We start from the raw sequence: 14057 nt of genomic DNA, 5'->3' as shown, positions 1-14057 counted from the left end.
AGTACATAGTTATGGAACACACTACCGAGCAATTTAAAAACTACTTATGAATTAACCAACTTCCGTAAATCCCTGAAGACCTACCTATTCAATAAGGCATACCAATAAGATCAGCAATTATCAATGTAATACATCGCAACCTTACCTATCATCAGCAATGCTCTTTGCCTATACTCGCTTGTTTAATCCTCGAATACGTTATATGCTACGGCATCTCCACCTTACCTTTATCATTATTTACCTATTATCAGCTATGCTTTTGCCTATATCTACTGGTCTGAATTTCGAATACGTTATTTTCTATGGCACCTCCACCTGTACCTATTATCACTGAGCCCGCAAATAGGTGGGAAAATGTGGGATACAAATGCAAATAAATAAATAAATAAATAAATACTTATATCCACTTGTTAAACTTCGATAATGATACTCTTTATGTAACAATAATTGTCATACTCTTTATGTAACAATAATTGTCACCTCTTAACCTGCCACCTACTAAAAATAATTCACTGTAAGCCACATTGAGTCTGCAAAGAGGTGGAAAAATGTGGGATACAAATGCAATAAAGAAAGAAAGAAAGAAAGTTTCCTAAAAAAAATTTCCAGACATTGTCTCATCATGAATGCATCATAACGATTGAAGACATATTAAAAAAAATAAAATAAAAAAACGGTCTTTTCCAGGTTTGTTATGGGAGATAAAATTTAATGCCAAGAAGTGCAGAGTTGCAGAGTGATGCACTTGGAGTGCAGAAATACAAAACAGAAGTACCGGATAGGAGGGGAGAGATTGGTAAGCTTAGCTCAGGAGAGGGACCTTGGGGTGACGGTGTCTGAAGATCTCAAGGTGATGAAACAGTGTGACAAGGCAGTGGCCATGGCCAGAAGGATGCTAGGCTGCATAGAAATGAGTATAACCAGCAGAAGAAATGAGATGTTGTTGGCCCTGTACAAGTCATTGGTGAGGCCCCACTTGGAGTGGTGTGTTCAGTTTTGGAGGCCTTGTCTCACTAAGGATGTAAAAAACTTGAAGCGGTTCAGAGAAAAGTGACTAAAATGGTGACGGTTTAAGTAGCAAGACGTATGTGGAAAGACTTACTGACCTAAACATGTATACCCTGGAGGAAAGGAGAAACAGGGGTGAGATGATACAGACATTCAAATATTTGAAAGGTATTAATCCGCAAACAAACCTTTTCCAGAGATGGGAAGGTGGTAGAACCAAAGAAAGCTGTCTGGTTTGCAAATCAGTCAGCTTTGTATATATAACTTATTCCCTTATTTATGATCTAGTAGGGCAATTAGCTAGCTTGTGTCTTCTTGGTCTTCTCACAGACCATAGACAGGCTTGCTTAGCCCTAGTAATGGGCCATAAACTTTAACAAGAGGGCATGAATTGAGGTTGAAAGGGGGTTGATTCAGGAATAATGTCAGGGTGGTAGATTCTTGGAATGCTCTCCCATGGGAGGTGGTAGAGATGAAAATGGTAATGGAATTCAAAAATGCATGGGACACACACAAAAGAATCCTGTTTAGAAAAATTGGATCCAAAGAAGCTTAGTGATTAAGTAGGAAAGCCAGTGCTGGGCAGACTTCTATGGTCTGTGCCCTGATCGCGACTGAATAGATTTGGATGGGCTGGAGTGGAGCGCTTCAGGGGCTTTGACAACAAATTCAGAAATTTCAGAACAAGGTCAGTGCCAGGCAGACTTCTACAGTCTATGCCCTAAAAACGGCAAGGTTAAATCAGGATCAGGTATACATATGATGTATCACTTCATGTCGTATACAATGAGTATCTTATTGGGCAAACTGGATGGACCATACAGGTCTTTATCTGCCGTCATCTACTACGTTACTATAATAAAGATAGGACTGAGTTTTATGCAGTCCAATTTGTCCAATTAACTTAAGCGGTTAAATGCTGAATATTGGCACTTAACCGCATAAGTGCCGACTCTGCCTCCATACTGCCCACACAATAGATGGCTATGATTTTATTTGTTAATGCTGATATTTAGAGGCACTAACCAGTTAAGTGCTGCTGAGTAGCAGTGGATAGCCCCAGAAAGGTAATTTAGCCAGCCAGGAGCCTCTTATGCCCAGTTAAATCACTTTGAATATCGACCCCCTTGTTTTTTTTATATAATAAAATATTACTGTATGTAATTATCAACCCCAAACTATGTTTGTTTTGGTTTTTATTACAAGCTAGCCTACTTATGATGAAGCATTTCATGGGATATATAGGAAAATACAGCAATGGCAATATTGGAAGTTAGCCTCCATGTATTTGTTCTTATATGGAAGCTAGAAAATATGGTCTATTCAATATATCCAAAGATTTCCTTACATCCATGCTTGCTGCATTTTCTTCTTCCTCCTCGTCACAATCTAGTCCTTGATGGGAAATCTCTGTGCTGTTTTGATTTACCAGTCTATTTGCCATTTCTGTCATTCTCTGGATCTCTGTTGTTACTTTCACCTTCATGGTATGATATCCTGTGGAGACTGATCCTACTTTTAAATTGACAGGGTCTCCTTCAAACACAAGGCTAACAGGATTGTTATCGTCTTTAAAACCAGGAGGTTGGTAGTCAGCAGGAGTCACTGTGGGTAATAAAAAAAGAGATTTCTGAAAAGACAGTGCTGTTTGTAAAGGTTGCATTTCTTGAAAATAATTTTTGTAAGGGCATGAGCTACACTGAAATCTTCTTTATGATTTTTGTCAATATCACATCTAAACATAGGATTCACCACAGTAAGCTGAAAACTAAAATAAATTCTAAGAGAATGAAAAAACTGTATGGATGAGGCATCTGCTTCTTGTACATGGTTACCACCTACCTCCTATCTGGGGATGGCATAGGAACACTGCTTACATGGTATACAGACAACTGGTCATACCTACGTATCCATAGGAAATTTGGTCATAGAGTCTTTGATCACAGTGCCTTTTGGTCATAGAACCCTGAGGTCATATGTATAACAGACACAACTACTATTGGTCATAAGGCTATTAGGTCACTGGTATATTGATCACAAGGACGTATTGTCACAGCGCCTTTTGATCATAGAAACATAGAAAATGATGGCAGATAAAGACCATACGGCCTATCCAGTCTGCCCATTCATATCATCCGCTATCTCTTCCTCCCCCTAAGAGGTCACACATGCCTGTTCCATGTTTTCTTGAATTCAGATATAGCCCTTGTCTCCACCACCTCCACTAGGAGATCGTTCCATGCATCCACCACCTTTTCCATAAAGAAGTACTTCCTTAGATTACTTTTGAGTCTATCCCCCTTCAAATTCATCTTATGTTCTCTCATTTTAGAGGTTCCTTTCAGTTGAAAGCAACCTGCCTCCTGTGTATTTATGCTGCGGAGATATATCAATGTCTCAATCATATCTCCTCACTTTCATCTTTCTACCAAAGAATACATATTAAGGTCTATGAGTCTGTCTCTATATGCTTTATAATGAAGACCACTGCCCATTTGAATAGCCGCCCTCTGTACTGATTCCATTCTAGTTATCTTTTTTTGAAGATGTAGTTCCCAGAACTGCACACAGTACTCTAAATGGGGCCTCACCAGAGACTTATACAGAGGCACTATCAGCTTCTTTTTCCTGCTGGCCATTCCTCTTCCTATGCACCCAAGCATCTTTCTGGCTTTGGCCATCATCCTTTCTACCTGTTTGGTCAACTTAAGATAATCATTTCAGGCTATTGCTATATGGAATAATCTACCCACTCTCAGTCATCTAGAAGTAAATTATATACAATTTTGTAAGAAGTTAAAAACCTTTTTATTTGATAAATGTTAGATCGGTTTTATGTTTTCTTTTATTTCTTTATCATTTCTCTCCTTGGTGAGTTTTGAATTGTAAACCACCTAGAACCTTTTTTGGAGTATGGAGCAGTCTATAAGTCATGAATTAGATTAGATTAGATCAGAAACAATTACCCCCAAGTCTCGCTCTTCTTTCGAGAACAGAAGTACTTTTCCTCCATAATGGTACTGCTCCTTCAGGTTTCTGTAGCCCAAGTGCATGACCCTGTGTTTTTTAGCATTAAATCTTAGTTGACAATTCGCGGACCATTCTTCTAGCTTAGCTTGATCCCTCCTCATGCTCTTCACACCATCAGAGGTGGTTATATGGTACACCAGGATGAAGATATAAGAGCAGAGTTTGTGCAATAGTACACAAAACTCTACTCTAAAGAACAGGGGGTGGATTTGAAGAAGAAACGGACGTATATAAGGGATTGGGGCCTCTCTAAAATAACAGACAACCAACGGGTGGAATTGGAAGCCTCCATTACAGTGGATAAAGTGATAGGGGTCATCAAGGGATTAAAGAGAGGGAAAGCGCCGGGATTAGATGGGTTCACGGGGAAATATTATAAAGTGTTTAAGCATGAGCTAGCTCCCCTATTGATTAGGGTGGGTAATGCGTGCTTTATTGAGGAAGAGTTACCAATTAGTATGCATGCGGCAGGGATATCAGTTCTCCTCAAACCAGGGCGAGATCCCACATTATGTAGCTCATATAGGCCAATTTCATTGCTAAATATTGATGTTAAGATTTTAGCGAAAGTAATGGCGGATCGCCTAGGGATGCTGTTACCCCTTCCGCCGGACTTTGAATATTATTATTATTATTATTTGTAGCATTTGTATCCCACATTTTCCCACCGATTTGCAGGCTCAATGTGGTTGGATAGCAATGAATATCATATGGGGGGCCCAGAGGAGAGAGGACTCCTTAATCCTGCTTGCAATCGATGCGGAAAAAGCATTTGATAGGGTAGATTGGGAGTTCTTATGGGAAGTGATGGTCCAAATGAGGATAGGGAGAGGGCTCCTGGGTTGGGTCAGGAAACTATATGCACATCCGGTAGCCCAAATAAAAGTTAACGGGGGTATTCCAAACCATTTAGTATTCAAAGGGGAACTTGGCAAGGGTGCCCGTTGTCCCCCTTGCTATTCGCCCTAGCCATTGAATATTTGCTCAATGGGTCCGTTTGCACCAGGAAGTCCGAGGGGTTCGGATGGGGGGTAGGGAGCTTAAGATAGCGCTCTTTGCAGACGATATTTTATTCTATATCTCCTCCCCATTGCTAACATTGCCCCCTCTGATTAAGGAAATTAAAACTTATGGTCGGGTATCGTGGTTTAAGGTGAATTATGACAAGTCTGAAATTATGGGGGTCACCATACCTGAGGATGAGGAGGACAGAATAACTGAGGCATTTAAATTTAAAAAAGCAGTGGATAATTTCCGATATTTAGGGATAAAGATCCCGAAGGACCTGAGTAAATTATATCAACTGAACTACATACCCCTATTGAAAGATTTGCGAGGGGATATGAATAGATGGAGGAAGGGGTGGCTTTCCTGGTGGGGCTGCATTGCATCGGTGAAGATGAACATTTTACCCCAGCTTTTGTTTTTATTTCAAACATTACCAATCCCAGTGCCTAAGAGGGAAATAGTGAAGCTGCAATCAGATTTAGGGACATTTGTTTGGGGGGGAGGGTCAGCTAGATTAGCACGGAAAATAATGTGCGGAACACCTGAGCAAGGGGGAAGGGGGATGCCAAACATCCTATGGTACTATTGGGCTTCCCAGTTAAAACAAATAGCAGTATGGAGCAAGGTGGATCTATCCCCAATAACTCGACTGCAGCAGATCTTCGTCCAAGAGGGAGCATTGGAGGGGTTGCTGTGGGCCTCAATCCCAGATACTGACTATAAGAGGTTAACTTTGAATCCCTTTGTCTCACACCTTTTGGCTTTATGGGGAGCACTAAAATATAGGTTGAGAGGTTCTAGGACTAAATCTACACATGCCTGGATCACACAGGAACCGGGTTTTCCAGCAGGAGCTCGGGGGGGGGGGGGGGGGGTGTTTAAAGCATGGTTTGATAAAGGCTGATAAGGTTTCGAGACATCCTGACAGAGGAGGGAGTTAAATCTTTTGCAGATCTGCGGGAGGCATATGAGCTACCACCCTCTGACATATATGCATACACACAAGTCACGCATTACATAACATTGGTTAGATGGATCAAAGATGGCCTAGTGGCTAAGGAAAGGATGGAAGACACATGGGGGAAGATAGACTTTTGGGGGAAAGACATCTCTAGACTTTATGATCATATGCGGGGGACTACCTTTGTAAAACATGCATATATGAGGGCCTGGGAGAGGGATTTGAAACAAGAACTGTCCAATTCGGATTGGAGACGGGTGTGTCGGGAGGTTAAAAAAGCCTCTTTATGTGTACTCCTCAAAGAGAATGCATATAAAATACTTAGTAGATGGTACTTTATGCCAGAGAGAGTAAAAATCATGCTCCCTGGAGTATCGGACATATGCTGGAGATGCCAGGAGGAAAAGGGGACATTTTATCACGTGTGGTGGGACTGCGGGTTAATACAGGAATTTTGGAAGGGGGTCATAGGACTCTTGACTGAGGTTCTAGAAACTCCACTCACATATGATTCTAAATGGTGTTTACTGGGGTGGGGCAATCAGAGAGGGGCCAAATGGGAACAAAGGCTCAAGCGTGTAGGCTTGGCAGCTGCGAAATCTTTAATAGCAGCGTTCTGGAAGAAGGCAGAGGGGCCCACAGTACATAATTGGATTGGGAGGATTAGGGGACTGATAACGATGGAAGAATTGACCGACAAACGGAGGGGGAGGTATAAATCTGAAGCAGCAGAATGGATGCATTTTGACCGGATATTGGGGAAATATCCTCCTGGAGGGGGGGAGGAAGGGAAGCAGAGTGGTGACTGATTGAGACTGAAGTTAAGGTGATAAGGGTATGGGGGGGAGGGAAGGGGAGGGGAGTGGGGAAATGGAGGAGACATGGGGTTGATATTATATACTGAATATTGGTCTGTAACTTGAAGTTTGTATTTAGGAATAGGGGGTATTAATGATGTACAGGCTGAGACAATGTGTTATTGAAAATGTTTGAAGTATCCTATATAATAAAACTCACCCTCAACGTTCTGAGGACACTGACGTCACTGTCAGGTCCTCCGGGCACTTCCTTCCGGTTCGAAGCCTTCGTGGTGGTGAAGCCACAGAAAACACTGTGTTGGGGCCCCGCCCTCGCGTCAAACGTGATGACGTCGAGGGCGGAGCAATGGCGTCAGTGGCTTCACAACCAAAGACAAAGCAGATTGAAGGTGGCGTGCCGAGGTCAGCAACAATGCTGGTCAGTGCCTTCAGAACGCCGAAGGGGTGAGTAGGGAGGGGAGGGGAGGTTCGGAAGGAAACCGTGCTAGCGCCCGTTTCATTTCCGCAAGAAACGGCCATGTTTTACTAGTGTTTAATAAACATAAAAAACAAAAACCAAATGTTGGACCTAAAGAAGCACAAGGCACAGTTTCTGAGACTCTCTCGCCACATGTACTTATAGCACTGCCAAAGAAGTCAATGCTGAGCTGTGCACTTTGCTGACTGACAGAAGATTCTCACGGAAGAAAATGTACATGTTTTACCCAGTATTCCAAATGATCTTAATTTCAAAGTATCCATTTGTTTCAGGGAGTTTGTGTTATTTGACCCTGGACTTGGAGTTGATCGCATACTCATGTTTGGATCAAATGAACTATTAGACGGGCTGGCTCGATCAACACTATGGATTGCAGATGGAACATTCAAGGTAATACAGTGGAACCCTGTTATAATGTGCCCCGCAATAATGTGAATCCCCTTATAACGTGATCATGTCTTGGCTCCTTTTTTAAAAAATGACATTTCCTCTGTTTCTCTCTTCCCCCTTACAATGACGCCCCTGTGGATTTCTCCTCTCTCTCTTCCCCCCTTACAATGATGCCCCTCTAACACCCCCCAACCATCCAGCATTCGCCCCCTCTCTCTCTCTCCTCCATTATCACCCCTCTGCCTCTCTTCCCCCGACATTCAGCACTGCCCATCTCTCTCATCCCCACTATCCAGCTTTGTCTCTTCTCTCCCCCCCCCCCCCACCATCACCCTCTTTCTGTTCTCCCATTTCTTACCTCCAACATAGAACCCTATCTCTCTTTTTCCTCCCCATCCACTTGCCCATGGGCACCTCCACCTGGCTACAGCAAAAAAAAAAAAAAATCTTAAAAAGAAACAAATCGAGCTTCACCTCCACACTGCCTGCCTGCCTGACCTACTGCCTTCCCCATTCAGTGGCTCAATAAACAGAAACCATGCACAGGATCATAAAGCTCTGCGCGCCGCTGTCAGCTCTGCCGGTCCACCTGAACAGGAAATTACATAATAGGGGTAGACCAGCAGAGCTGACAGCGGTGTGCAAAGCTCTATGGCTCTGCATACGGTTTCTGTTTATTAAGCCACTGAATTGGGAAGACGGTAGGTTGGGCAGGCAAGCAGTGCAGAGGTGAAGCTTGAGTTTGTTTTTCTTGTTGTCCCCACAGGTTGAGAAGCAGCAGCCCAGCAGGTGAGAGGAAAGGAAGGTCAGGTCATGGTTGGGTAAGTCTCCCCAAGCCTCTTATACGGAGCACCTATGATTGGGGGCCCTCTAATGGAGCGTTGCACTTGCCATGCCATCTAAGTCAGGCTCCAAAATATTGGGGATGCTTGAGCACCCACAGTGCCGGCACATATGGCTGGTACTCCAATAAGTATTGGCAGCAGCTTCAAACCCAGATAAGCACATAAGCACTGCCATACTGGGAAAGGACCAATGGTCCATCAAGACCAGCATTCTGTCTCCAACAGCGGCCAATCCGGGCTTCAAGAACCCAGCAACCCCCCCCCCCCCCCCAAAAAAAAAAAAATGTAATAATGTTCAATGGACTTTTCCCTCAGGAATCTGTCCAAACCCCCTTTAAACTCCGTAAGGCCAGCTACTGTCACTACATTCTCAGATATTCTGGGTATGGCCTGGTACTCAATATCCTGGTATTAAAAATCCATGGTGACTGGTGTTTAAAATATCCGGGGGGGGGGGGGGGGGGAGGGAATGTATCAGTGTTATCGGTGTATACCTTTACTGGAGGTAACAAACGTGCACAGAAAAGGCACAAAAACTGAGTGCAATAACATGATAAGCCAGGGGAGGGTGAGAGAGGACTAGGGGAAGTGATATTTTTCCTGTGTTTAGCCAATAAATGCTTAACTTTAATATAAAAGCTTAGTTTATTTTTTGGCATTGTCGGTGTTGAGCAGGGGAGGGTGAGAGAGGACTAGGGGAAGTAACATAGTAACATAGTAGATGATGGAAGAAAAAGACCTGCACGGTCCCATCCAGTCTGTCCAACAAGATAACTCATATGTGCTACTTTTTGTGTATACTTTACCTTGATTTGTATCTGTCTTTTTCAGGGCACAGACAGTATAAGTCTGCCCAGCACTAGCCCCGCCTCCCAACCACCAGCTCCTTGATTTCTATCTGTCTTTTTCAGGGCACAGACCGTATGTCTGCCCAGCACTAGCCCCGCCTCCCAACCACCAGCCCTGCCTCCCAGTACCGGTTCTGCCATCCAATCTCCGCTAAGCTCCTGAGGATCCCTTCCTTCTGAACAGGATTCCTTTATGTTTATCCCACGCATGTTTGAATTCCGTTACCGTTTTCATCTCCACCACCTCCCGCGGGACAGCATTCCAAGCATCCACTACTCTCTCTGTGAAAAAATACTTCCTGACATTTTTCTTGAGTCTGCCCCCCTTCAATCTCATTTCATGTCCTCTCGTTCTACCGCCTTCGTAGCTCCGGAAAAGGTTCGTTTGTGGATTAATACCTTTCAAATATTTGAACATCTGTATCATATCACCCCTGTTTCTCCTTTCCTCCAAAGTATACATGTTTAGTTCAGCACGTCTCTCCTCATACGTCTTGTAACACAAATCCCATACCATTCTCGTAGCTTTTCTTTGCACCGCTTCAATTCTTTTTACATCCTTAGCAAGATACGGCCTCCAAAACTGAACACAATACTCCAGGTGGGGGCCTCACCAACGATTTATAGAGGGGCATTAAAACTTATTTTCTTCTGCTGGTCACACCTCTCTCTATACAGCCTAGCAACCTTCTAGTTACGGCCACCGCCTTGTCACACTGTTTCGTCGCCTTCAGACCCTCAGATACTATCACCCCAAGATCCCTCTCCCCGTCCGTACCTATCAAACTCTTACCGCCTAACACATACATCTCCTGTGGATTTCTACTCCCTAAGTGCTTCACTTTGCATTTCTTCGCATTGAATTTTAATTGCCAAACTTTAGACCATTCTGCTAGCTTCCTCAGATCCTTTTTCATGCTTTCCACTCCCTCCCGGGTGTCCACTCTGTTACAGATCTTAGTATTGTAACCGGATATTAGCAAGTAAATCAAGAGACTGGAGGCAACGGATCCAAAGTAAGAGAAGTTTATTGCTAGCAAGGGTATCATCCGCAAATAGGCAAACTTTACCTTCTAACCCTTCGGCAATATCACTCACAAATATATTGAACAGAATCGGCCCCAGCACCGATCCCTGAGGCACTCCACTATTCACCTTTCCCTCCTCCGAGCGAATTCCATTCACCACCACCCTCTGGCGTCTGTCAACCAGTTCCTAATCCAGTTCACCACCGGGTCCTATCTTCAGCCCGTCCAGTTTGTTCAAGAGCCTCCTGTGGGGAACCGTGTCAAAAGCTTTGCTGAAATCTAGGTAGATTACGTCTATAGCACATCCCTGATTTAATTCTCCAGTCACCCAGTCAAAGAATTCTATGAGGTTCGTTTGGCACCATTTACCTTTGGCAAAACCATGTTGTCTCAGATCTTGCAACTTATTGGCTTCCAGGAAATTCACTATCCTTTCCTTCAGCATTACTTCCATTACTTTTCCAATAATTGAAGTGAGGCTTACCGGCCTGTATGTTCCAGCTTCTTCTCTATCACCACTTTTGTGATGAGGGACCACATCCGCCGTTCTCCAATCCCACGGAACCTCTCCAGTTTCCAATGATTTATTAAACAAATCTTTAAGAGGACCCGCCAGAACCTCTCTGAGCTCCTTTAATATCCTGGGATGGATCCCGTCCGGTCCCACAGCTTTGTCTACCTTTAGCTTTTCAAGTTGTTTATACACACTCTCTTCCGTGAACGGTGCTATATCTACTCCATTTTTATTTGTACTTTTGCCAGTCCATCGCGGTCCTTCTCCAGGATTTTCTTCTGTGAAAACAGAAGTATCTATTTAACAAATTTGCGTTTTCTTCATCATTATCTAAAGTATCACATACCATGTAAAATGAGTTTATCTTGTTGGGCAGACTGGATGGACCGTACAGGTCTTTATCTGCTGTCATTTACTATGTTACTATGTTACATAGCGGTTCGCAGCGTCTTTCAGTCTCACCTTATTTGTCTTCCTCCTTTCACAAATATACCTGAAGAAATTTTTGTCACCCCTCCTTACATTTCTAGCCATTTTTTCTTCCGCTTGCGCTTTCTCCAGATGTATTTCTCTCTTGGCTTCTTTCAATTTCCTCCGGTATTCCTCTCCGTGTTCGGCTTCTTGAGTTTTTGTGTATTTCAGGAACGCCAACTCTTTAGCCTTTATTTTCTCAGCCACTTGCTTGGAGAACCATATCGGTTTCCTTTTTCTCTTGCTTTTATTTACTCTCCTTACATAAATGCTTGTGGCTCTATTTATAGCTTCTATCAGCCTGGACCACTGTCCTTCCACTTCTTGTTCGTTCTCCCATCCCATTAGCTCCTTCCTCAGGTATTCCCCCATTTTACTAAAATCAGCACGCTTGAAATCTAAGACTTTTTGAGTGGCTGCCCTCCACTTCAGCCATCATATCGAACCAAACCGTTTGATGGTCACTGCCGCCCAGGTGGGCACCCACTCGGACATTTGATACACTATCCCCATTTGTCAGCACCAGATCCAGTGTCGCTCCCTCCCTCGTGGGTTCCGTCACCATTTGTCTGAGCAGAGCAATTTGAAAAGCATCCACTATCTCTCTACTTCTTTCCGATTCTCAGATATTCTGGGTATGGCCTGGTACTCAATATCCTGGTATTAAAAATCCGTGGTGACTGGTGTTTAAAATATCCAGTGGTGGGGGGGGGGGGGGAGGGAATGTATCAGTGTTATCAGTGTATACCTTTACTGGTGGTAACAAACGTGCACAGAAAAGGCACAAAAACTGAGTGCAGTAACATGATAAGTGTCGCGCCTGTCGCGTCTCTCGCGCTCTCAAGGACCTTGGCATACTTTCAGGCTTCTTCCTCGGGAGCACGGGGTTTGTGAGTCCATAGGCCACTACCGTGGAGCGGCAGTGGCAGGCAAGATCACCTTCCAGGTAGAGATGAAACAAGACTGGACCGGAACCCCGGACTGGAGTTCTACACCGGAACACTCGGAACTGGAACGCACCGGACGGGTGCGCACTGGAGTGGGGCCCGCTGGACTGGACACACTGGAGTGGCCCCACTGGACTGGAACATACAGGAGTGAAACCCGCTGGACTGGAACACACTGGAGCGGAACCCGCGGAACTGGAACACCCTGGCCTAGGCTTCACCTACACTTGACTGCCTTTCCCCGAGGGTTGAGCCCTCAGGTTCTGGCAGCCGGTAGGACTTACAGGAACAGCAGGAATGAAGATCCAGGAGTGCCCCCTGGCACCTAGGCGAAGGCAAGGCAGACAAGCAGGGACTGTCCGGGTTCTGGCAGTCGGCAGGATTCAACACAATGACTAGTAATCTGTACCCAGGCTAATAGGAACGCTATACCCAGGCAAACCAGTCATACACAAGAAACATACACAGAGCAAACTCAGGAGACTTAGTAAAGCTATACACCAGCTAACAACAAAGCTGTGCCCAAGCTAACAAGTCATGCACTGGAAACAACACAGAACACTAGCAAAGCTTTACACAGGCTACAAGCCAGACGGTGCCTAAGCTGGCTAGTCTATCACTAGGAACAAACACAGAGAACTAGCAGAGCTATACACAGGCTACAAGCCAGACAGTGCCTAAGCTGGCTAGTCTACACTAGGAACAATCACAGTCTCGGGATAGTGACTAGCAAGGGCGGCCAGTCTAACACTAGGAACAAACACAGTCTCGGGAAAGTGGCTAGCAAGGGCGGCTAGTCTAACACTAGGAACAAACACAGTCTCGGGATAGTGGCTAGCAAGGGCGGCTAGTCTAACACTAGGAACAAACACAGTCTCGGGATAGTGGCTAGCAAGGGCGGCTAGTCTAACACTAGGAACAAGCACAGAGAACTAGCAGAGCTATGCACAGGCTACAAGCCAGACGGTGCCTAAGCTAGCTAGTTTAAACAAACATAGAAACTCACACAGAGCAAACACTGAAACCGTGTACAGAGCACTCTATACACCAGGACCTTTAGATGAGATGCAAAGGCCAGGACTGTAGTCTCCAAGTGATTAATAAAGCCCTTCAACACCAGAGCCACAGCTGCAGCAATCACCTTGCAACCAAACAGAGGCTTGACACACAGAGCAGTCAGCCCATAGGAAGGAACAGCGGGGGCCATCTTGGATACTGGCAAAGAGGAGGAGGCGGCAGCCATCTTGGAAGAGGCAAAGCCCACACAGGTGAGGTTCAGTAGGGCAATCAGCACACAGAGCCAGAGAGAACCTAAGACAGACACAGACACAGAGAAAAGCAGAAGCCAGCACAGACACTGACTCCCAGAAACAGGGTAAATCTGAGGGTTGTCACGGCCACAGACGGGACAATAAGCCAGGGGAGGGTGAGAGAGGACTAGGGGAAGTAATATTTTTCCTGTGTTTAGCCAATAAATGCTTAACTTTAATATAAAAGCTTAGTTTATTTTTTGGCATTGTCAGTGTTGAGCAGGGTTCACTGGTTAAAACCTAAAAAGTCTTTATTACAAATCTTTTAAAACAAATAAATAAATGTGATCCGCTGAACAAAAAGGTACCAAAAGTGGGATATGTGATTTACTTATACCACAAGGTAGAGGGATATCAAATGCATAATCCTGCAAACTTTCAGCCTCAGATATGGACTAATT

At 44.4% G+C, this 14057-nt stretch overlaps 1 protein-coding gene across 1 annotated transcript in view; it reads right to left on the bottom strand.

Moving 5' to 3' along the window:
• Nucleotides 1-14057, bottom strand: part of HORMAD2 (HORMA domain containing 2) — a 195432-nt gene that overhangs the window by 47541 nt on the left and 133834 nt on the right. Inside the window, exon 10 of the mRNA XM_030218218.1 lies at nt 2357-2613. Within this exon, the coding sequence (XP_030074078.1) occupies nt 2357-2613 (257 nt within the window). The remainder of the gene's footprint in view (nt 1-2356; nt 2614-14057) is intronic.

This window comes from Microcaecilia unicolor, chromosome 11 (genome assembly GCF_901765095.1).
Source record: "Microcaecilia unicolor chromosome 11, aMicUni1.1, whole genome shotgun sequence".
In the NCBI taxonomy this organism is placed as follows: Eukaryota; Metazoa; Chordata; class Amphibia; order Gymnophiona; family Siphonopidae; genus Microcaecilia; species Microcaecilia unicolor.
The sequence above is the reverse complement of the archived record's forward strand: the minus strand, read 5'-3'. Positions and strand labels throughout refer to the sequence as shown.